This window comes from Prosopis cineraria, unplaced genomic scaffold, assembly GCF_029017545.1.
Source record: "Prosopis cineraria cultivar Desert tree isolate PC_DT_omini unplaced genomic scaffold, ASM2901754v1 PC1, whole genome shotgun sequence".
In the NCBI taxonomy this organism is placed as follows: domain Eukaryota; kingdom Viridiplantae; phylum Streptophyta; class Magnoliopsida; order Fabales; family Fabaceae; genus Prosopis; species Prosopis cineraria.
The window spans coordinates 53145491-53170857 of NW_026555332.1; the positions used below are offsets into that span (position 1 = coordinate 53145491).

The following is a 25367-nucleotide window of genomic DNA, read 5'->3' on the forward strand; positions in this document are numbered from 1 at the left end:
TAATAAAAGTTGTAATTAGAACTTGTTATTTTCAATAAAGGTAAAATAGTCTTTTTTACTTTAAAATTTATTTACATAGAAATCTTAAGAACTCCAATAAAATTAAACATTTTGAGAGACTAAATTATAATTTATATAATTCAAAAAATTTTATTGTTTTTCCCAATGATTATTAGGAACTAATAACAATTACAAACTTAAATTATTATAAAATTTCAATAAAAATTATGGTCTTGTAATAAATTATTTTTTTGTTGATTAACTTGATATTTATAATGGATTTCATAGTTTAATATATTTTCTAAGTAATGGCAAAAAATCAAAAATTATTGGCTCACAGTTTGCAACTAATTCTCGTAAATTTTTAATTAACATTACAAATAATTCTAAATGTATTTTCTTAATTTTTCAAGTGGTTTGCCTATATATTGAGAAAAAAAATGAGATTATAATTGGTTCTTTTAAATTATCAATTAATGTTATAAATAATCTCAAGTGTATTTTATTAATTTTACAATCAACTATTTACATTTTTTTTAATTGCAAACAAAAATCATAATCTATTGTTAAAATTTCAATAATTTAAAATATGTAATTGTCCTTAATATTTTTATAGAGTCCTGAATTGTCATTTTTTCAATGTAAATTGAACCTCTCACTTGATTTGAAAAAATTCGTGTAGTCAATTATAAGAAGTCATACAAAAGTACAAATGTAGCAAGAAATCAACTTACCTAAATGCTTCAAAATTGGATAATGGCCTATGGACATATGCAAGGTATTTTACCCGAGAGCTTCTTTTTTGAGTTTGCCTGATTACTCCCCACGTGGATTAGTTTTAAACTAGCTACAGTAATCTTCATGTATGAGTGAATAGATATATTATTGTCTAATGATAAATCTCACTCATTATGTGTACTACGTATTAAATTCAATAATTATTCATCAATGTCTACTATTCCTACTAGTTTATTATTGTCTAACAAGTATCCTAAAAATGATCAGTTGAAGTTTGACTGTCTTAAAAAAACCTCCCATGAATGAGAAGACACTAATTTGGATTTATTCAATAAGTATCATTATGGAAATACCAACATCCTCCCGTAGATGGTTTTGATATCCACTTTAGGGCAACTTTGAATGAAGAAATGGAGCACACATGCTTAACCCCTCTCTCTCCTGACAACAACGTGTTAGAGAGCCTATAGCCTTACCTGTAAGCAAGCGACAAAATTTCAAATCTACACATAACAAATCATCCCAACTTCCACATGACTGATATGAGGAATGTTAAGGGCAACCACTGAATCCCTATAATTCTGCGTAGAAATGAATAGCCAATATCAACCACTAGTTTTTTCAAGGATGGTGACAACCTCCTTGCTTTCACATTTGTATGTCTCATTATATATATAACCCCACATCCCTTTGCTTCTATCAAATCCGAAAGTTCCTCCCTCATTGTAGAATCCATATCAATGTTATGTAGCATCTGAAACTTCACTTGGCTCCCGATAAATTTCAAGCTTTAATCCTCAATAATAGACTGTAAAATATGCTAGCTTAACAATCCTCCCAATAATAGGCTTGAACTTGATTGTGAGGAAATGCAACATGAACAAATAATCCTGAATTCCTATCATTTATGAATTGTGATGCCATTGCTTTTGTTGTAACACACTAAATTTTTTTTTAAAAAATAATTTAACTCAACCATAGTTGGGTTATGTAACAGCCCTCCTGGGTCACCACTGCCTCTCCAGGGTCTTTTCCCAGGCGCTGGACAACACACATGTCACCACATGATTGCCGGCTTTCCCACTGGTGGTACAGTGGTTATTCCTCACCCCACCCTCATGGGGTCTTTTGGAACCTCCCCAAACTCGAACCTCCAACCTCTACCACCTTAACGAAGTTGAGACGAAGTCTGGTACCATTGAGTCAACTTGACCATTTTTTTTTCACAGGAAAAGAATTGAAGAAACGAAAGGAACGGGTGAGTTTTTATAAAAATTCAGAGGGTCCCCACATTTTTTTATTATTTCTTCTTCCTCTCTCTCCCCCTTTTTTTATTATTATTATATATACGTAATAATTGTAGCACGCGGCGCCGAAAGCAAACTCATTCTTCTTCTTCTTCTTCCCTTTTTTTTTATTCACACCCTTTTCCTCTTTTTTATAATAATAATAATTTAATAATATTTTTAATTAATTAATAAATAATAAAATTTTTTTAAAAAAATTTTTAATTTAGAATTATATCCTAAGTTATATTTAATAATTATTTTCTACTAATTTGCTTACCTCTAAATATTTTTTTAAAATTTTTATTAATCAAAATTAACTATTAAAATTTAAATTGGGATGTTACATTTGTCATGATAAAACTCTACAATGCTCTATATGAGCAGGGTCTCGAATTCTCCATCGTTGGTTTAAATGTCCTTGTATTGATATCTAACTGTGCACCTATACATACAATATGGTTTAGGGCAGATTCGCATAATAAGCACTCTTTGGGAGGGACATATAAAATAGGAACTGATTTCGTATAAATAAAAACCAACACCTGATGAAATGCAGGAAGGTTGGTGATGAGGCGAGAGAATATTGCCAAGACTCCTATTATTAGTTATGAGTAGATGATACCTCTTTTTGGGACACGAACAATTCCAAGCGTGGGGCCTAAACCTATTACCTATCTCAATGAATGTTTTTTTTCATATCAAAATTGTACTTTGAATAGTGCCATAATACCAAGTATACATAATAAGCAAAAGAAGTAAGATAGGCCAAGAGGAACCCACCCTCCTTGTGGAACTTTCATGAGCACGCGCGGTTGATAGGTATAGACCCTAATCACCTAAAAGAACAAAAGAATACTACATCAAGCATGATATTTTTGTTCCAGATGAAAACAATAACAAATGCCATCAAAACATAGTCACAAATGTTCTATCACAAAAGCAAGTCCTGGTCACCCAATACCAAAAAAGAATCAATTAGAAAAATAAAACACACATGCCATTTAAGTATTTAGTCAAAGAAACACATGCTCTTGACATTTTCCAAGCTCTCCAATATTATCCTATGAAATAGGCTAATATGACAGCCCCAGAGAAAAACTAGCCAAAATTCAACCAATTGTTGGGTAGAAAGCAAAGCATACCAAAATTGAAACACGAGGAAACAACAATAATCACATGAATATTAAAGGGCTTGATATTAAATCACTAGTTTACTTTTATGGAGTTATACTAAATGATAAAAGTGAACACACAATTGCAATTAAAGGAGTAAAAGGAAAAGGTGATATATGTTTATATCTTCATGTGTGTGTTGTCCGGGTTACAAGTAAGGAAAGAAAAACTCTCCAGCTAAGAATAATTACCATAAGCATTTCCAATTAAAGTTATTTCCTGAAATCCAATAGTTGAAGTAAGAGTCAAGATCATTAGGATCTAGTTTGCTTCTGGGATGTAAATTTTTTCATATATACGTTTTGAGGTGTGCACAACTTTGACATATGGAAAGCAACTAAATGCATGGCACTATTTGATGATAGAGAAGGTGGCAGTTATAACAACCTGACTCCCAACAACTATTATAAAGGTTCCAATAATAAATACAGGCTAAAATACAAGTTTTGTAGGACCAATAAACATAAAGGAGCTTAAAATAACATAATATTAGTTTAACAAATCATAGCAAACAATATCGTTTAGTATGATAGTCTAATTAGCTATGAGTCATAAAAGTTTTTTAGTAATACAATGGAGGTTTTTGGACCAAAATGTTGCTGGGCCTATGTACTGTACTACTAAACAAGGGTGCATCATAACAATAAATACAAGCTGCACAAAACATTGAATGATTGCAAGGTTATAGAGATAAATTGTCGCATATTCTTCAGACAATTCTAATAATCATTATCAAGTTATACCAACAAAATATTGAAAGCTGTATTATTCATAAAGTAGCTAAGAATACAACCTGCAATCTTAAGTGTCATGCAATCTAGGGCCAAACTATCTAATATAGATATTACATATTGCAGAATTTGCTCATCATTTCAATAAATTGATCAACAAATTCCAAATAAATTTCATTTTACATAAACAAGTAAAAAAGTGTGCTTACCCTAATTGAAAAGGCAGTAAAGTGATCAAGATCTGCGAGCATAGCTTCAAACCCTAGTGATACACAATATGCTCAGCAATCAGGAGGGTTTGTGTTCAAATATTCTCTCAAGAGTTTTGTAAACAAAAAGTCAATTAAGGTTATTAAATATTAACTAAAACTTAAGCCATAACATCTGTGCATAAAGTAGCACATAAAAGGGAATGCTATGTAGGCATGATCAAGTCTAACATACTAGCACTGTAAAGGAGAATCCTTTCAAGAGAATTCCAACCATCGAAACTAGTCTTTGAAAGAATTTGAATATGTAATTTAGGGATATCGCGCACACTATTTTAGATTCCATAATATTGTATTATACAGCCCAACAGAAAAAAAAATAGATGCAAGCCAGATTATTAGCAATAGGGCAAACATAAATTCTACTTTTGTTGGTGCCATATGTTAAAGAGCAAAAAGACCAACTAATATGATGCACGCAAGTAATACAAGTTCTCTCTGCAAACAACATAAAACTTCTTCTTAGAAAAAAATCAACTTTCTAACTGATAGGATTAGATCATCAAATCTTAGAATGTCCAACAAGGGAGACCAAATAAAGAAAATAAATAACCTTGCATTAATGTTTTATGTACAACTTGCAATCTTGATATTGACGCTAACTACAGTCAAGGATAAGGTATAGTTTCTCTCCCCTCCTAAAGGATACAAGATATAAATAATAAAATTAGCCTAGCTATTCATGGCCATACATGAGAAGCACCATAACAATGTATATTGCCAACCGAACTATATGCTCTGATACCAATATGTAACACCCTCAAATTTACAAACCAATTTTTTTCGCAAGTTATTAATTCAAGAAATCATTTTTTTTTTTCATTGAACCCTTATCATACCCTATCATGGTAGAAAAATTTCTACCATGATACATCCAAGACAATATACCACAGGTCTTAAAATATCTCAAAAAGCAATTAGAACCATGAGGGACAGACATGATCCGCATAGCATGTTATTTAAATTAGGTCATGAATCAAAAGGGACAGACATAATCCTCTTGGACATATAAATGCATTTAATAAAAAGGATTAGAGTTTACATGCTCCATAGACAAGATATGTCCCTAGTTGGCACAAGATACATTGTATAAAATCCAATAAGAGGCAACGTAAAAGATGGTGTCTCATACACCAATAATTAAACACCTCTGGTGCTTTCTCGGCCGGATTCGCTCCTGTAAAAATATTAACCACGGGGAATGAGACTCAAAAGTCTCAGTACCAAAAATTAATATGTAATGATGCATGCGGATGTAACTAATCATGCGATTGGCTAAGTGGGCACACAAACATTTAATACCGAACAATATTTTCAAACAAACCGAACAAGTATTTAATTGCATGACTGCACCTTATATCCTCCTTTTCACCATGCTCGGACGCCAAATCACCCGGCCAAAGTGAGTTGGACCAGCGACAACGCCACTCATTGGGTCCAATGAGGGCTTACCACGGGGTAATAATTAACCGAAACAGAAATTCCCATTAACACCATACTTAAAATACCCTGACAAGTCATGCATCATGTCAAATATCCAACAGGAATATAGTCCGAACAATAATATCTCATCATGATAAACAAAAATAAATTTTTAACCCACTTGGCAATAATTTCAAACAAGTATATACAGTATTTTATTTTCAATAATTCATAATTTTTCCAAACAACAAAACAACACATAACCATTCACAAACACACTCATCCAACACATTAATAATGGTTACCTTGTGTCTTGAATAACAAGTTCCCCTTCACAACTCCTTTTTTCACCACTATCTTTGGCAATATATCTACAATAATTATTTCACAATACTATATATTAATTTTACATTAAATAAATAACTCTAATTTAAAGAGTTAGAAAGTCTTAAATCTATAGTCCATATAACACTAATTTAAGATTTATGCCTTATTTAACTTCCCAAATTCTTTTCTAAAATTCTCGTAACCTAATGAACTATTTTTTTTTTTTATCCTCAATTCACTTCTAGTATCGCAATTTCATCCTTCTACATTCTAAAAATTCATCTAAAAATAAATTAAAAATTTTAGAATTATCCTGAAGCCTCAAATCACCTTTCTAATAACCTCAAAAACCTATTCATACTTAAATAAATATTTAATAATCATAGATTTATCCCTACGTCTCAGATTCCACATAAATTCAACCATATAGATCTAGATTTTAACTCAAAAATTCTTAAACATGAGTTTCAACCTAAGAAAATATTCTATAATATTTACTATATCCCTAAGAATTTTAACCTATATTTTAATCCATCATATCATCAGAGTAACTATCCTATAGAAAAATCCTAATCAAAATATTTACTCTATCCTACAAAATAATCATATCACTAGAAAGCTAATATATTTAGAAAATAACTATAAAATTAATTTGTAATTAATAAATTTTTAAATGCTAATCTAAACAGGAAAGTTAGAACATACCTGAAGAAAAAAGAAAAATAATCCCCCCCCTTGCGAGAAAACGCCGAGCAACGTGAGAGGAAGAGAGAAAAATAATATAAAAATGGGATTGTGAGTCCCAAAATTATATTAAAAAAAAAACTATAGGTTTGAATTTATTATTCAAACCTTTGGGCCCAAAGTTGCAATTTTCTCTAAATTGCATCTTAGCCTCTCATGCTTCCTAATGCACACACCCCCTCCTTTTTATACATGAAGGCACCTCTTCTCTTCCCTCATCTAACCAATGTGGGACTTAGAAACAACAACCTTCCACCCCCCCTTTTTTTTGTTCCTTCTACCTTCTCTTTTTTTTTTTAAACACACACATAAAAAAAATTATTTATGTATTATATCTTAACTAAATATTGCTTATGTGATTTTAAATTTAAATTTTTAAATTCATAATTAAATACCTAATCATAATATTATTTCTAAATAACCTCAAATAATATAAAATTCCTATTATTATCATTTTTTTTCTCAAAACCTAAATTCCACAATTTCTTTATTATATAAAAATCAGGATGTTACATTTGGTCTATAGTGATATTACTTCAATCAATTTTAGGATAAAATAGGAAGGTTTCCTTGTCACCTAGTAATGCATATTAGTAGCTAACCGTTTCACATTAGATCCTAATCTAAAAAACATGATGCGATCCATCTTTTTCCCCTATTACAATATTATTAAGCTTGCTCTCAACAATATTGCTTAATAGATGCTATATAACATTTACAGATTCTTCTCAAGTAATTAAGGTAAAAGTATTCCACGCAAATTGGTGATTACAGATAATACCTAAGATTACAACAACATGTAACAAATAAATAAATGAAGAAGAAAAATTTTGTTAGTTGGGGGATTAGTTAATTAGGTTCTATTATAATAAAGGGATGAGAAAGCCTATATAAGGGATCTTGAGTGTGAGTCAGATGTTATGCTTAACGTGGAAAAACCCAGAAATATATTCACTTCTCTCTCTCTGCCTCTATTTCCTTTTTCTCTCTTGTATCTTGTCCCTCATCTTTCTTTTCCTATTTCTCCTTTGTTTATTATATTTCTCTCTTATTCTTCCCTCTTCATCTCCTTCTACCATATCAGAGTTATCCAAAGCCTATCTTTCCTCACCTTTATATGCCAGAAACGTGTTCCTAAGTTGCGTTCAAGAAGATGACAGATCGAAATGATGCAAGACTTTATACATTAAAGAATCAATTCTAAGCCCTCACTACCTGAATAGCTCAACTTGATTGACAGCCTAATGAATCCCATAATGGTGGAGGGTCATCTTCCAAGGATGGAGGTGGCATCCATTAACCTATACTAGAATCTCCAAGATTCCAGTAAGATGACGTTCTTAGGTAGCTTTTAAAGTTTTAGTGAAACACTAGATTCTTGGGAAAGTTATCGTGGCAAGAATTCACTTAGACAAGGAGGTATCCAATGGCACCAATCTTCTATGCAGATAAAGAAGGGTAAACAACTTTCTTGGGAAGTCTATGTAGAAGCCTTAAAGAGGTATGTAGCAGGACTAGACGAGGACCTTGTTGCTGAAGATTGTATCTTGAAGCCTCAATCATTGCTTAGAGCATCGCACAAGTGCATGATTTCAATCTTCAAAGAGCGAGAGACACACAAAAAGTCCAAAAGGCAACAAGTCTTGATTTTCATGATGGGTTTTAGAATACTTTATTGGGCTCAGACAAGTGGACAGGACTGCAAAACACATCTAGTGGTGGTGGGCCTTAACATGTTGAGGAGAAAAAGTCCTTTCCCTTGAAATTCATTCTTTTTATTTGAAAACCGATCCTAATTCCTCTATTTCTTCAAGTGTATAGGCCTCTTCTTAAAAAAAACTAACTCAAAAATCACAAAAAAGTTAAACCCAAAAAAAGCAGTAGAGCACAGAGATTGAAAGATTTGTTTTTTCTATCCTCAAAAATTCTACAAACATAGGTATCATTTCAATTCATGTGCTTGGACAATTTTTCAAGCTAAAAAGTCAAAGCCATAATTGTCATATTTGTGACATTTTTAAAAGCAAAAGCTATGTCATTTTTTGTAACATCCCAATTTAAATTTTAATAGTTAATTTGGGTTAATAGAAATTAAAAAAATAATATTTAGAGGTAAGAAAATTAGTAAGAGATGATTATTAAATCTAACTTAGGATATAATTCTAAAAAAAAAATAAAAAAAATAAAAAAAATAATAATTAAAAAAAATAAAAAAATATTATTAAATTATTATTATAACAAAAAAAAGGGAAAACGTATTAAAAAAAAGGGGAAAGAAGAAGAAGAACAAATTGCTTTCGGCGCCGCGTCATGATTACATAAAATAATAAAAAAGGGGAGAGAGAGGAAAGAAGAATAATATAAAAAAAGATGTAGGACCCATTGAATTTTTATATAACTCACCCGTTTCCTTTCATTTCTTCAATTCTTTTCCTGCGCGCGAGCTGAGCGCGAGAGAAGCGAGTTTGCAGGTGCGAAATATCTAAATTTTTAAGGTAAGAGTTTTTAATAGGATATTTAGGTGTGTGATTTTAAGCTTTTCAAGACTAAGTAAGTGTTCTAAAATTTTTCTTAGTCATCCTTCTTCTTTGGTTTCTGAGTTTGTAGTGGTAGAAAATTTAAGATCTGGAAGAGGGATGAATTTATGTTAAATAAATATGATTTTTGAGGTTGTCAGTAATATAATAAATGTTCTAGAGTATAAATTTATTGATGATCTTTGAATCTGTGGCTTATGGATCAAATTCTAAACTAGATCTAAAAATATATATTGATTTATTGAGGTTTAGATGATTATTTGGGATGAGAAATGAATTATTATGGTTATAGGATTATGATTCTAAGCTAGAGACTCATTTTTTAATTTTTGGGTATTTTAGGTACGAATTTATGAAATAAAAAGAAAATTTTGATAATAGAAATTAGTTTAGAAGTTGATTTTTAGATTATTAATGTTTATTGATAATTAAAAGAGGAGTTAAAAATTTTACTTAATAGTATTAACTATAGATTTGTATTAAGATTGAGATTAGAAATTATGTTATATTTTTAATTCTATTATTAGAATTATTTTATTAGTTTCAAAAATTAAACTAATATAAATAATATGTTATTTGTAGATTGTATTACTGGTGAAGATTGTGGTGAGAGAGAAATTTTAAGGAATAATTTATTGAAAAAGCCACAAGATAACCATGCTTTTAATTTGTGATTAGTGTTACTTCATGTTAATTGGGTGATTATTGAGAAAATTATGAATTTTGTAATATTGTATAATTGTGCAATATTATTATGAATTTGTTTAATTATTGGGGAGGTGTTGGGAGACTTGCTATTATTGTTGTACTTATGTGCCACGTGGTACGCCCCTATTGGAGCTCAATAGGTGGCTTGTAAGGGCTCGAGCTAATCTACCTTTGGCCGGGTAATTTAGCACCGAGTGAGAGCTACGGCTCGAGGTTAATTGAGGGATATAAGGATGGTTGTTTGTGTGTATTGTAATATTTCTTATATTTGTTGGAAGTATATTATTTTTAATTCTTACTTAGTAAGCACACACTTAACTGTTTGTATACACTATCATAAATTGGCTTTGGTTACTGGGACTTTTGAGTCTCATTATGTGGTTAACAATTTTCAGGAGAAGAGCCACGAGTGACACGTGGAGGAGTCCCAGAGGTTTAGTGGTATAGATCCACTATCTCTTTTGGGTATTTAATTATGATTTATAATGTGTTATATTGCCAATATTAGGGCTTTTTGTTTATTGTTAATTATAAATATATAAATGTAATCATGCCTTTCAAACTATTTTTATTTTTGGTACAATTTGGATGACTGTAATTTTAATATTTGGTTTACTTTGGATTGATTAAATTGGCATGATTATAAGGCCAAATAACTGGCTTGTATTGAAAATTGACTAAATTGCTTATTTTACTTGTTGGGAGTATAAGGATGGACAAATATGATTTAGCCTAATGGCATGTGGGAGGTAAAAATTTATCTGAAATGCTATAGTGTGTGAGTTGAAACCAATTATAAAATATTTTTATATTAAAATTATTGATATAAAAATGTGTTGGGTGGCTGTATCCCAACTATGGTTGAGTTAAATTATTTTTTTTAAAAAAATTTTGGTGTGTTACAATTTTCCTTTAATAAACTTAAAGGAGATTCAAAATTTGGTTACTTATCTTAGGTTGTACAAGGTAATGGGGATGGTAGAGGAAGTATTAAATAAAAGGGTTAAATGGAAGCAAGGCAAAATTATCAAAATAATATTGGTTTGGTAGAGAAGCTTGTGGGTGAAGATACTACTTAGTTGTTTCAATATAATTTTCAAATTTTTTTCTTGTTGACCCTTAAGGACAAGGGCATTTGGGGAGGGAAATATTGATATGTAAAGAATAAATAACTTAGTTAGCTGGGGGATTAGTTAGTTAGGTTTGGTTAGAATAAAGGGATGAAGAAGCTTATATAAAGGATCTAAGTGCAAGTCAGATGTTATACTTAATGTGAAAAAACTCAAAAATATATTCGGTTCTCTCTCAACTTTTGTTTCCTTTTTGTTTTTCTCTCTTCTCTCTTGTTACTTATCTTTCTTTTCTATTTCTCCTCTATGTTTATTCTGTTTCTCTCTTGTTCTTCCCTCTTCATCTCCTTCTACCATATCATACACCAAAATGACATTATGAGAAACTCATTTCAAAAACTTGATTGGCATCTCACCCAACATTGCTGGTGTTAGCACACCATCACCTATCATCATGCAAGTACCAAACGATACTACAATGAGCAAACCTCTCTGGATTTCCTATGATTGTCCAAAAGCTTCTTCCGTAGTGGAGAGGCATCAGCCTGTGATGAGGAATCACAAGATGGTTGTTGCTTATCACCTGCTTACTGATTGGGAAGTAAATTAAATTTAGCATGCCTGCAAAGGAGGGTGTAAAGAGCAAATGTCCCACCTGAAAATGGTGGAAACATAATCAAAGCGAATACTTGATAGTTTTTGTTTTTCCTTCCATGAAAGCGATTTGTAAATTGTCATATCTCTCTGATGAATATTAGTCTAAGAATACCTTCTCCATTATCATTAGCATTCAACACGATGAACAAGGTTCTAAGAGAGGTTGACCCATGAAAACTGCAAAATGCCAAAATTTAAACAAGCACTATTCCATTGCATTGCTCATCTGCTGGAAAAGAAAAATGTTTGTTACACATTGTGCATAACAACCAGACACTAAGGAAAATTAAGTTTCAATAGTCATATATGTATCAGGTAGTGCATTTAGTCTGGAAGGTTAATGGGGAAATAATCGATCGGATTTACTCAATGATTAATGTATAGTGTATTTAATGAAAAGTAGAAGATGTATTAAAACATATCAACCTCATTCAGCAGAATACTACAGTAATTCGATAAGATATAGAAGGGTAGAGTCGTCTGGTGATTCCATATACTGAGTATTTTTAGCTTATTTATCACTAAAATATTTTCGTTGCTAACAAATTTCATTTTGAAAAGTTGAAGTGAGCTTTCAAATCGAAGCTTAAAAAAGAAAGAAACTACAACAAGAACCGGCATTTGCATGCATCAAGAATCGATCTTCAATAGAATGGAAACTAATAACATTATTATCTACCTTGTGTAGTGCAATATTAACAGCAACAAATCGAACATGAAGGTGTGACTATGAATGTCACGAATATATGACAACATTTCATATTGAAAACGTGCATCGGAAGAGATCAGTGCAGTAAGTGGATAACATAGAAAATCAACAAAAACAAAACAGGTTCGCTCAAAAGCAGTTCAATAAAGGAATTGCTTAATGAAGAGGAAATTAAAATAGGAAGGAATAACCTGGGGAGGAGCCCGGGAAGCCAAAACTTTAAGTTTCGACTCCATAAAGGCCTCGGCCAACCCAAAAGGTATTCTTATAAATTATTTATTGATAATTCCCTCATGTTACTGACTTGCTAACATAGATTACTTATTTTTGAAAGAAGCCCTGCAGATGACACTGTTTAGCAAACTGGCTAAATCTTTATTAATTTTTTCGTTAAAATGGTGCGTTTAGGAGATGAGATTCTCCTACTCATCTCAATGCTTAGCGCCGAAACCGAACCCCAGTATTTATCGGAGTCGTTGTGTCTCGCTTTGCATGCGTGAAGCTCGTGACCGAAGGCATCACAACCCAACATTCTCGTGTCTCTAAGCTTTCAGATCTCAAGTAATTGCTAAATGGCACCGAATCGATGCCATCATCTTCATGACTTGGTATACCACTCTTACCCCTTGAGAACCTCTTCTTATTTCCATGATTCATTACTCTCAGCAGTCAACACTTGTCAGATTTCAAGAACGGTACGCATAATAGCGGATCACGAAATTGAATTAAAATTTTTATTTGACCGTCAGTAATGTATATTACTCTATATCGATATTGATATTAACTATCAATCTATCATCAGAGGGGACATGATTCTCTAATCTCTCCTGTTGATATTCTTCCTGCTAATGAATGTAAAATGTGGTATTAAATGATATCTACAGGATCAATCATCACAAGTATTCTAATATTTAACAGTAAAATTTACACTCATCTGTTTTAAAATATATTCTCTTTATTAAAAAATGTAAGGTGTTTTTAATCACATTTTACCTTCAATAAAGTAAGTATCTATTTTTAAACTAACCTATTTTTTATATTTATTTCTATTAAACACCTTACAATAAATATAAAGTCATTAATCAATAAGGACACTTTTGAAAAAAAGACAATGACTATACCTCGAAAGATTAAAAATGCTTAACATTTTTGAACATTTAATTCCTTAAAAAATGACTTATATTTTTCAACGGAAGTAGTAAGTTTTTTATTTTTTTTTATTTTAAGCTTTTTAGAAATTTAAATAATATTTTTAATGTTTTTCTTATTATGTCATTTTATATTAATATTGTTTACTATTTTTTACCATTAAACGGAGGGCGGAGGCGGGGAGGCGCATACGAAAAAAAGACACGTGGTATTTCATCAATACATTTCATTTTTATTTTTCCTTTTTAAATAACGCCACAAAAAATGAGAGCAACCTGTAACACATACCCCCTTACTTTTTTTGTTTTAAACCCCCATAGATGATCCTAATCTCTCCAAAATGGAATTCGATGGTCGCCCCATTGAACTCGTACAAAAAAAAAAACGACAAACAAACAATTATCAAGATTAGTTTTTTCACAGACAAAAAGAAAAAAAATCAGCGACTGCATCTCCAAGCTAAAATAAAATAAAGAAACAAAAGAAAAGAATAATTTTTTTGCATCACTGTAATTAGTCTTTTATTACACCTTTTTACCGAATTAACGGCAGCAGAAAAGGTGTTTTTCCTCCTTGCCACAAACGTATTAATCCTATCCGTTCTTATCAGCTTGATTGTCAAGGGACCGGTCTTGGCCCCAACGTGACACAAAAACATCCGCTTTTTGGAGAACTCCCTTATTGATCGCATCATTTAATGCCCTTCCAAAATCATCAGTGCCGTAGTGAAAGGTCCAACTCACTTAAACGCTAACTCGTTCCTTTCACACCACGTTCAATCAAGACCACAGTTAGTGACAACTGCAATAGTTTATCCATCTTATCCTTTTCCGCCTCGATTAATTTGTTTCCCATTTAACAACTCGTGGGGAACCCGAAAGTGATCCCGTCATATCTTATTGTTAGCGAACGAGCATTGCATAAAAAAAATTATTAAAAAAAAAAAAGATGATCAGTAGATTCTCATCCTTGCTAGCGCATAGAATATACAGTGACAGAAAGATATTCGATGCTTTTGTGACTTGAATCTTATTGGCATGGTAACATTCTCGAGGTTGCCAAAACACTTTCCATATCACATAGATCGAATCATCTCCAACGCATAACGCAATGTCTTGCCATTAAATTACATTTTTCAGGTGGCCAGCTAGAATAATGACCAAAAAGCAATAACAAATAGACGGTCAAGCTTGGACTCATCCCGTTTAAAATAGATTTTCTATAAAGAGCTGCGCGCGGGGGCGCGGGCGCGCGCGCACACATTACTACGTACTTTACACACGAGAAGAACAGCAGAAAGCAAAGACAGACATGGCCGTAACAGCTACCCTATGTCACTCAAAATGCATATTCCCGCATGAGTGGGGAATAGCCACTTCTAACTGAGAGCTATCCGTACCTCCACCAATCAAATTGCAAAATTTCATCAACAACTAGACATGGTATATCATTCCAACTTCGATGAGACTAATGTGAGGAATGTTAAGGGCAACGGCTGGACCTCTGCAATTCTTCCGTAGAAATGAGTAGCCAATATCAATCGCAAGCTTTTTCAAGAATGAAGACGACTTTCTCGCCTTCACGTATGAGTGGCCCATAATATATGCAACCCCAGCCTCCTTTGCTTGAATCAGATCCAAGAGCTCTTCTCTCACGGCAGGATTCATTCCCGGATTGTTAGGCAGCTGAAATCGTACTCGGCGCTTCCTTGGTTGTGCATTATCATCTTCATAGATGGATTGCAAGCTTCTCAGGGTAATTGATTTGCTGCTAGGGATGGAGTCGTCGACACTAACATCCTCATGCTCAGACACTATCAATGTCGAAGTTGATTCTAAGCTTCTGGTACTTATCACAGCCATCCTCCCGTCAAGTGAAGAACTTTCAGGGCTTGAGAATTGTGGTTCAACTGCTTCCATCTGGATAAACTCAACTAGACTCGGTATGAGCTGATTCTCAAAGTCATCATCTCTTTGAATGTCCTTATACCCATATCTAACAATGCACCTATACATACGATAGGGCCTCGGGCAAACTCGCCCAACAAGGAATCGTTCTTCAGGTGAGACATATGGAACAGGAACCGATTTTACACAAACAAAAACCAGCACCTTGTGAAATGCAGGGAGGTTTGTTACAAAGTGGGAAAATATTGCAGGTACTCCTGTTGCCAGTTCTGAGTAAATGAGTCCAATCCCTGGGACGCGGACAATGCCAAGGCTAGGACCTAATCCCAATAACCATTTTAACGAAACTTTATTGTGGAGATCAAAGCTATACTTTCTACGAGTACCATAATGCCATACATACATGACAACCATGAAGATGCACGATAGGACCAGAGGAACCCATCCTCCCTGAGGCACCTTTGTGAACGCTGCTGATAGATATGTAGCCTCTATTACCCAAAAAAATAAAAGAAATATGGTAGCAAGTAGAACACTTTTTTGCCAGACGAAGATGATGACAAGAGCCATCAGAAATGTTGTCACAAACATAACTGTCATGCAAGCAAGTCCTGTGAACCAAATACCCAATAAGAACGAACAATGGTAAGATATATAAGTTAAATTTACCATAAATAGTAGCACAAGCATCATGTTAAATACATACTAAAACAAACTAGAAGATACCTGGCATAGTCTGATATTACAATGTGCAGTATTCTATTTTGAACTCTGTTTTTCTCTCTCCTGACTTTACTTTGACACTCAAGTCCTCAGGTCTCAAGTTAGTAATAATGCAGTTTAAGAATCTATTTTGTCCTTTGATCCTACTCAATTATCAAGCCACCACACAATTTAGGAAGTCAACAGAATCGTACAACACCAAATTGGCTCTAAGTGTAACATCCCCAATGCTAAGAGCATAGAATATGACTAGCCATCAAAAAGAAAAATAAAAGACAGAATAAATGATCTTCTATAAATGCATGGTTCAGCGGAGAGCAAATGAGGGAGATACTATTAAAGGAATTATTTACCATAAGCATTTCCAATTAAGGTTGTGTCCTGAAAACCAATGGTAATAGCAAGAGTCAGGATCATAAGTATCCAGTTAATTTCTGGGATGTAGATCTGTCCATATATATGTTTTGATGTGTGTACAACTTTGACTCGAGGAAAGCAACCAAGTGCATGACACTGCTTGATGATGGAGAAAGTGGCAGTGATAACAGCTTGACTTCCGACAATGGCAGAGAGGGCAGCAATAACAAAGACAGGCCAATACACAGGTCCTGTGGGGCATATAAAATTGTCAAATAATTGAAATAATTTGCAATAATTCAGTTGCGACAGAGGTATCAGCAATTCAGAGATTCAGATTAACTAACCAGGTATTGAGTCATAAAAACTGTTATGAATAGAGTTGAGGTTTTTAGACAAAAATGCAGCTTGGCCCATGTATTGTACTACCAAACAAGGGTATACAACAAAAGCAAATGCAAGCTGCACAAGAAAGGAAAAGGCTAATAAATTTCTCATCTTCAGATAGGCATTGCATGCTAATAACCAGCGCAGTAAAGATAAAATAATGTAGATACTTCAAATTTTTCACATTTAATGAAAAGACAAGGAGCATATCTCACAATTCAAAACATAAAATTAAGTCAAGCTACAAGCTCACCCTTATTGACAAAGCAGTGAAATGACCAAGATCTGCAAACATAGCTTCAGTTCCTGTGAGAAAGGTAAGCTAGTAGTGAACTTCAGGTCTTTGTGCTTATATCTCAGCTTCTAGTGAGTCAAAGCACATTCATGAAGTAGAAATGGAAACATAATGTCCCAATAAATTTATGATGCATGAAAAATGAATGTCATAAAGATCCAGGTTTGACAAACCAGTTATACAGAGAAGAATCCCTCCAAGAGAAATCCAGCCTTCTTTACCAGTCTTGATGAAGAACTTGAAGATATAGTGAGGAGATAAAGCTCGAACTATCTTTGGATTCCAATATATTGTATTATAAAGCCCAACAGAAAAAATTGAAACAAGCCAGATTATAACAATTGGTGCAAACATAAATGCTACTTTATGGGTGCCAAAATGCTGGAGAGCAAACAGGGCAACCAAGATGAAACAAGCAACCAAGACAAGTACACCTGCAAATAAAACGGAATTTCCATGGTAAGCCAATTTTTATTTCCTTAAAATTGGCAAAGCAATGACAGGAATTGTGACATCTTCAACCAAAGATGACAAATAAATGAATAAGAACTAACTCACCGTCAGTGATTTTTTTTCCAGTTGCTCTTATTCCTGATACAGATGATAGAACTGAAAGGCAAGGGTGGGCGACTGTGTTAATTTCTTATTATACACCGGACGATCCACATATAAAATGTCAAACCATCACTAATTCGGTAAAACAATAATAAATATTAAACTGAAGCTGTTATCTCCTTTCAAGCTATTAAGGAAATTGTACAAGCACGGTGGTATTAGTACATTTGGATAAAATTCTAAGACAAGAAAGCTGAGTTGCCCCTGAAAGGCCCTTTGGTCTCAAGTAATATTTAATTTTAGCAGCAAAATTTAGAATATAAAAATAGGGAATGTGGATGCCATTGGCTAGTCAGGACTTGAAAGTTCACACAAATATATCCCTCTTCTTTTCTTTTACATTTTTATCCTTTGAGGACTAGGGGTGCAGTAAAATGGCATGTAAGAAGTTCCAGGCACCGCCAAATTTCTATAGACTTAACATATAAACTTACCTGAAATTGCAGGAGTGAAAACACCATCACCTATGACCATGCAAGCACCAAACAATACCACAACTAATAGTGCTGTTCTTAACCGTTTATGCCTCTCCAGAAACCTCTTTAGTGGGGAAGAGGTTGCAGCCTGTGAGGAGGGACCATATTTATAGGATGACAACTCCTCATCAGCTGCTTGCTGGTTAGGAAGTAAATTAAACTTGGCATGCCTACAAAGCAGTGAATAGAGAGCAAATGTCCCACCTAACAATTGTTGAATTATAATCAGAGCATAAACTTTATAGCCTGTTACTACCCAAAAAAGAATTGAAGAAAAAATGAAAAAATGGATGTTATATGAATGCAGTAACCTATACAGATAATTTCATCGCAAAATACCTTCACCATTATCATCAGCGCCTAACAAGATGAAAACATATTTAAGCAGGGGTATGAATGTCAGGGTCCAAAAAATCAACGAAAACGTGCCAAAGATGGTCTCTTCATCATAGTGCTTCAGCAACTTCCCTTCAAATGTGCTTGTAAAAACATAGAGAGGCGATGTACTTAAGTCTCCGTAAACCACACCAAAGCTTTGATATGCCAATATTAAATTCCTAGAGAGGTTTGCCCATGACATCTGCAAAGCATCAGAAAATAAGAAAACCATTAGGTTTTTTATGATTCAAACAATTACATATTTGAAAAAGGAAACAGTGCCGTATCAGCGGCCACGCATCAAAATATTATTTTTTTAAAATTATATATCGAGAAGCATCTTAATGGGTAGAAAACTTATTAGAATAACTTCCTTAAAAAATCACATCAATTGTTAATAGCTAACATGTTGAACTTGAACAAAAGAAAAAAAGTCAAAAAATATCTACTTTCACGTAAAATACAACAAATAGTAGCAATTGATCAAAAGGTTGATTATTGATCTCAATAAATTATAGATTATAATTACGGGCGATTCCTCTAACTACCACCAAAACACAAGAAACGTGCAAAGTTTCCATTTCTGAGGAGACTGGTATAAAACGATGGTGAATTATTGAAACCCCGTCGCCTCCATCAAGCTCAAGGAAACAACGAAATACTCATCTACTCCTGAGAAAATCATGATGTTTTTGTCAAATGTAAAAACTTCGTTGGCCGCTACGGCCTACCCATTCTAGACTATTTTCAAGGAAAGAGACACCTAACTGACTTAGAATTAATTAATATTCAGCCGAAATATCAACTTTCTCGTTTAAATCAAAGAGAACAATGAATAAACTAGAAACGATGAGAAGTGAATGATAGGATACCGTAACTGAGAAAAAATAATTGGCTCACTCTAGCGTGTTCCTATCGAAATTGGATCGCTCAATTTCCACGGCAAACGAATATATTAAGATTTTATGATAAGGCAAATGGAATCATCAAATATATTTGTGCGATATGCTTCTCTAGTAAAATTTAGAGATTGAATCAAATATAATACGCATATGAAAAGAGTAGTCCACACCGGAATTTAAACAAGAACACGGAAACCAACACAAAGCAAGGCAAGTAATAAAGAATTCGGCAACACTTCCACTGACCCAAGTCAAAGAACTTCAGGAAACAGAAAAAAGAAACTTAGCTCACAACGAATTAACCATGGCCATCAAGAGCAAGCAGAAGCAAGTGCCGAGGAAGACTCGCAAAATTTAAATTCAAACCATTGCATTAGCACAGTACAGAAAGGCAAGTGAAATCAAAACGTGGAATGAAAGAACAGAAAACGAAATTCAGAAGCAAATTGATCATACAAAACACTTTGACACTCGTATTAATTTCAATTTCAAAACAATGGCAGAGCAAAAATAAATGAAAGTGCTAACCAGAGAACGACTCCGATTAGCAGTAAGTCCAGATTCCATTTCCATGAGGGGCGCAGCCAAGCTTGAATGAAGCCGAGTCACTCTTGGGTGCGTGCTGAAAGCCACTCAACTGAACCAATCCGATAATCTCTCACATCTCAGTGCGTTCGAGTTCCAATTAAATGCGAAATGCCACTATATATTGAAACAGTGAAACTTCCCATCTCCATCTCCCGCACTAGAAGCACGTGCTAACCTCACGCAGGTGATGTGCGCGTGATTTTATCACCTGCGCTATAGGACCCCAAAGTAGGAGGAGGAATGAGTGGAGTGCAAACATTGCCCACTGGAAGGGGGTAGGAGACGATTTTGAACTCATAATAGTCCAATCTATCTAATATCATCATTATCATTAACATGGATAACACAATTTTGGCCAGCCATAAATAATACAATTTATTTGTAATCACTAATTTTTATTTTTTATATGCATATGATATATATCAGGTCGAATAAAAAATTGTGCTTTTTTTAAAAAATACAAAGAAAGAAAGGCTATTGCCTATTAGTCAAGGTGAAAGCACTATCGTGTGAATGAAGAATGCAGGATAAGACAAGAAAATAATTATCAGCCAAAATTTAAACAGAAAATAATTAGCTAGAGTGCAGCAAAATTGATAGCCACGTCCTTTATTCCATTCTATCTGGCAAGAAGGAACATATACCAGGTTAATAATGCATGAGGTATAGCGTGTGTAAGAGCGGGATTGACATACTGATACTAGGAATCAGAATATAATCATATATGCCTAATTGGCCATCAATATTTATCAGGATGATCTGGGTTCTGGTTCTTGTTCTCAAATGGCAGGAACACATCATCGTTCATCTACAGGAAAATAAATAAATAGAGATGCAACGTGGCATAATGGGGGCTGAGTAGATGTGGCATTCAAGATTTGAAGTCAATGTAGTCATGAAGATGCGGGCTGACGGTAGCTCTATTTCCCCGCGCTTCCCAGGCGGGACGGGGAACCTCCTGGCGCGTGTATTTCGTCGCGCTCCACTTGAGCGTCCGGCTTGCGAAAATTACTTATTGCGACCATACGAAGAATTAAAGGGAAAATAATAATAAAATTTTTTTAAAATATATAAATAATAATTTCATCTCTTAAAATATTATAAATTTCTTCACGTTTTTTAAAAAATTTTTATTATTAATAAATTTATATAAATTATCAAATTATCCTTGTTACACTTACAGTAATGTAATAATAAGTAAGGAATTTAACATACGAAGTTAAATTTTTTACTTACTATTACATTGTTGTGAATGTAAGAAAAAAAATTGTGAATATTTAAATAAAATTTATGAATTATTTATTTTTAACAAGGGTAATTTGATAATTTATATAAATTTATTAATGATAAAAAAATCTCTAAGGACTTCAGAAAAATTATGACATTTTAAAAAATTAAATTATCATTTATATATTTCAGAAGAATTTTATTATTATTTTTTCAAAATTAAATACAAGTAAGTCTTCAAATTTAATTTATTATCAAAATGTTTCAAGTGACTTGGCAGTAATTAGAAAGGTGCATAAAATTATCAATGTTATTAGAAAAAATATAACTTTAAATTCTTGCATTTTGCTCTAATTTTTTTATGGATCTCCATACTTTTTTTCATTATTTTAAATTTTTACACTTTTATTTTTTTGTGTTCCAGATTTATATAACACTACCTGTGGAGAGAGCTAGAATGTCAAAAAATAAAATATAGATATTTAAAAAATAAAAAATATAAAAATTTATAATAAAATATGAATAAAGTGTAAAAATTTAAAGTTATGTTATTTCATATTATTAACCCTTGATCATTTGACTTTTAATTGAAGGTGGTGAGTGACTGACTAGTTGGATAACTATGTGTTTATTAACTCAAATATTAATAATTTAATGCTGACAAATAAGACACGCATAGACACGCTCTCCCATATTCATATTAAATTACTTTTTATAAGTTAAATTTAATATTTATAAGTTAAAGTTTCATACTTACAAGTCCAAATTATATTATCTGCAGCTAATCATGCGTTTTTTTTTTTCACATATTCTTCATATCTGTACAACTGTGAAGTATTATACACAATCCGTTATAAATTACATGCAACTCGAGTGAATATGAACATTTGATTCGTAAAAATTAAAATATTAAATTTAATTTATAATCAAAGATGATAGTGTTCATATTTAATATTTTACCATACTTCAAACAAAATTAATTTCAATGAAAGGATATATTTTAGGAAGGGGGAGCATACTTGTAAACATTGATGGAAAAATAAACCAACAAGTTCTTCTAGTTTTTAAAATTTTAAATTAAGTCCATATAATTTATCTTGTCTTGATCAAACCCTTATAGTTTGAATGAAAATTATTTACACATAAAAGACATTTAGAAAACATAATCTAATTATATAAATTTTTTTTGGCAAAAATCTAATTATATAAAGTTTGAATTATAAAAATTATGAAATTAATTTTAAAATTTTAACAATCAGGGACTAACATCTGTGATCAATTAAATTATAAGGATTTAATTAAAACAAAATAAATTATAAAGACCTAACTTAAAATTATATAAAATTATACGGACTTGTAGGTTAATTTTTCTAATATTATATTGTTAATTTTGACTCTCGAACGACACAAGGCAACTTATAAATAACTTTGACTTGTAAAATAATATTTTAATATTTAAATTTTAAAGCAATTAAAATACTCCTATTATGCATTAACCTGTTGTTGCCGGTGGCCAATCAACACTTATTATGTGATCGTTTAACGGATATTTAACATTGATCAGCGATGAATCAACCTTATTTGGTGATCAACTAGACAATTTTTGTGCCTTGGGCAGATTGAAATTAAAAAATTTAAAATAAATATTATTAATATTATTGATATCAACACATGTAAGATGGCTAAAGTTTTAAGAATTCCTCCATTCAATTATTATCCCTCTTGAACACTTTATTTGTATACATATTGTCTTTATTTCTTGAACTTATAGAAAAAAATTGTCTAAAAAAAATACTTATTTATAAAGTGTTTGGAGAATATTGGCAAAAAAAAAACTTTTTTAAAATTCTCAATGACCTCTCATTTTTTATTACATACAAAAAATTAGACATTAGTTCATGAATTATGATAGAAATTGTATTTTCATAAATGTAAATATAAGAAAGAATCTAAAGGAATCTTTTTTTTTAATTGTATTACATTCTTTTATATTTTTTAACTCATATTCTTCTTCTTCTTTTATGTGTAAAATAAGAGGACTATTAAAAAGATACCTTTACCATTCAAGTTTTTCCTGTTTAAACTTTAAAATACTTAAATAGTCACCGCATTATCTTCTCAACACAAAATATATGGTTAAACATTCTCAGCTTGAAGGGCCAATATCATAAAATAAGAATTAATGATCCAAATCAAACTTAAACATAATTTTATTTCTTTTTATTTTGTTTTTACATATAATATTTATGAATGGTAATTGATGAAAGTTGATTGATATTGAATGTAATGAATCAAGAAAATACATAAAAAAATAAGAAAAAAATTAAACCTCAGTGATTAAGAAAATTGGAAAGTTATGGAAAAGTATAGCAAATGCATAATGATAATTGAATAGAGTTAATGCTAAAGATTAAAAAAATTTGAAAATATGATTGTTTTTGAATCAATGCTCCCGTAAAAGTGAACTAAAAATACATAAAAAATTAAAAATAAATTAGATCTCATTGATAAGAAAAATTAAAAAGGCATAGAAAAATATAGCAAATGGAGAATGATAGCTATACGAGTTAATGCTAATGATAAGAGAAATTTAAAAATGAGACTGCTTTTTAATTAATGCTTCCGTAAAAGTAGATTGAAAATACATAAAAAATAAAAAAATAAATTAAATATCACAATGAATTAAGAGAAATTTTTATATTAACATTAATCTAAAATCTAATAACCAATGAGAATCATTTTTTTAAATGGGACCGTCCTTGAATCAATGCTTCTATGAATGTAAATTGAAAATACATAGAAAATAAGAAAATAAATTAAACCTCATTCAATATTTTCTTGAAAGTAGACTGAAAATACATGAAAAATAAAAAAATAAATTAAATTTTATTAATAAATTAAGAGAAATTTTAATATTAACATCAATCTAAAATCTATTAAATAGTGAGAGTCAATTTTTTTTTTTGAAATGGGACCGTTCTTGAATTGATGCTTGTATGAAAGTAAATTAAAAATATTTAAAAAATAAAAAAAATAAATTAAACCTCATTCAATGTTCTCGTGAAGGTAGATTGAAAATGTATGAAAAATATGAAAATAAATAAAATCTCATTATTAAATCACGATAAATTTTTATATTAACATTAATTTAAAATCTATTAATCAATGAGAGTCAATTCTTTTTTACCAATCAAATTGAAGTTACAAAATTTATATATATATATATATATATATTGATGATAGTCTATCAATCATCTCGAATTGGTCAACATGGTAAAAAAAAAAAACTGGAACAATTCCATACTTTTTTAAAATTACTCCCACATTTTTTTGAAACCTGTTCATAATAAATGAACTTCAAGAGACTTAGCTGCATTTACATTTTTATTTGGGACCCATGCGTAATTTTGTCCATAAATTATACTTGAGCATGTACTCATATATTAGGATTTTGGAGGACGACAAGTGATTAATTGACAAAACATGGTTGGAGAATACAAATTGTAAACTCATATGCATGCATTCATGACTGCACCGTTGTCCAAAAGAAAAGAACCATCGACCAAAAACAAAACAATTCTTCCATGTTTATCTGTCCAGGGCGGCGGATCGGATTTGAACAAATTAATCAATTACGTGGGTTTCTTATAAGTTATAACTTATCGTCAAGGAAAAAAACCTACGTAACGGTTTGTTTCGTTTTATATTAATCATAATCTTTTTTTATATAAGTAATCACAATCATTTTATATAAAATATGTTTCAAAAATCCGGCAACACTTTGTAGCATTCAGATATTTTTTTGTGTGGCCAGGGTAGTATTCATTTTTTTTTTCTCGAGCAAATTGTATTCAAATCATCAAAGGAATGACAAGATTGTCAATTTTTAGGTTTGGTTCGGTTTAAGATGATGATGTATCCGTCAATTTTTCTTATTTTGTCGGTAATATGTCCCCGTCCAAGTTTTCCCCCCCTTGCGCGGTGGCAAC

At 31.8% G+C, this 25367-nt stretch overlaps 1 protein-coding gene and 2 pseudogenes across 1 annotated transcript; all 3 read right to left on the reverse strand.

Moving 5' to 3' along the window:
- Positions 1-2354: 2354 nt before the first annotated feature.
- On the reverse strand, positions 2355-2934 carry LOC129302450 (potassium transporter 4-like; annotated as a pseudogene).
- Positions 2935-3377: 443 nt separating this feature from the next.
- On the reverse strand, positions 3378-5632 carry LOC129302459 (potassium transporter 4-like; annotated as a pseudogene).
- Positions 5633-14578: 8946 nt separating this feature from the next.
- Positions 14579-20377, reverse strand: LOC129318651 (potassium transporter 4-like). Its single transcript, XM_054963542.1, has 9 exons — positions 20092-20377; positions 18623-18863; positions 18242-18487; positions 17751-17801; positions 17366-17626; positions 17151-17203; positions 16858-16972; positions 16507-16761; positions 14579-16041 (listed from the first exon to the last, which is right to left on the reverse strand). The coding sequence occupies exons 1-9, from the start codon at positions 20134-20136 to the stop codon at positions 14957-14959; spliced, it is 2352 nt and encodes a 783-aa protein (XP_054819517.1). The 5' UTR covers positions 20137-20377; the 3' UTR covers positions 14579-14956.
- Between the last annotated feature and the right edge of the window lie 4990 nt (positions 20378-25367).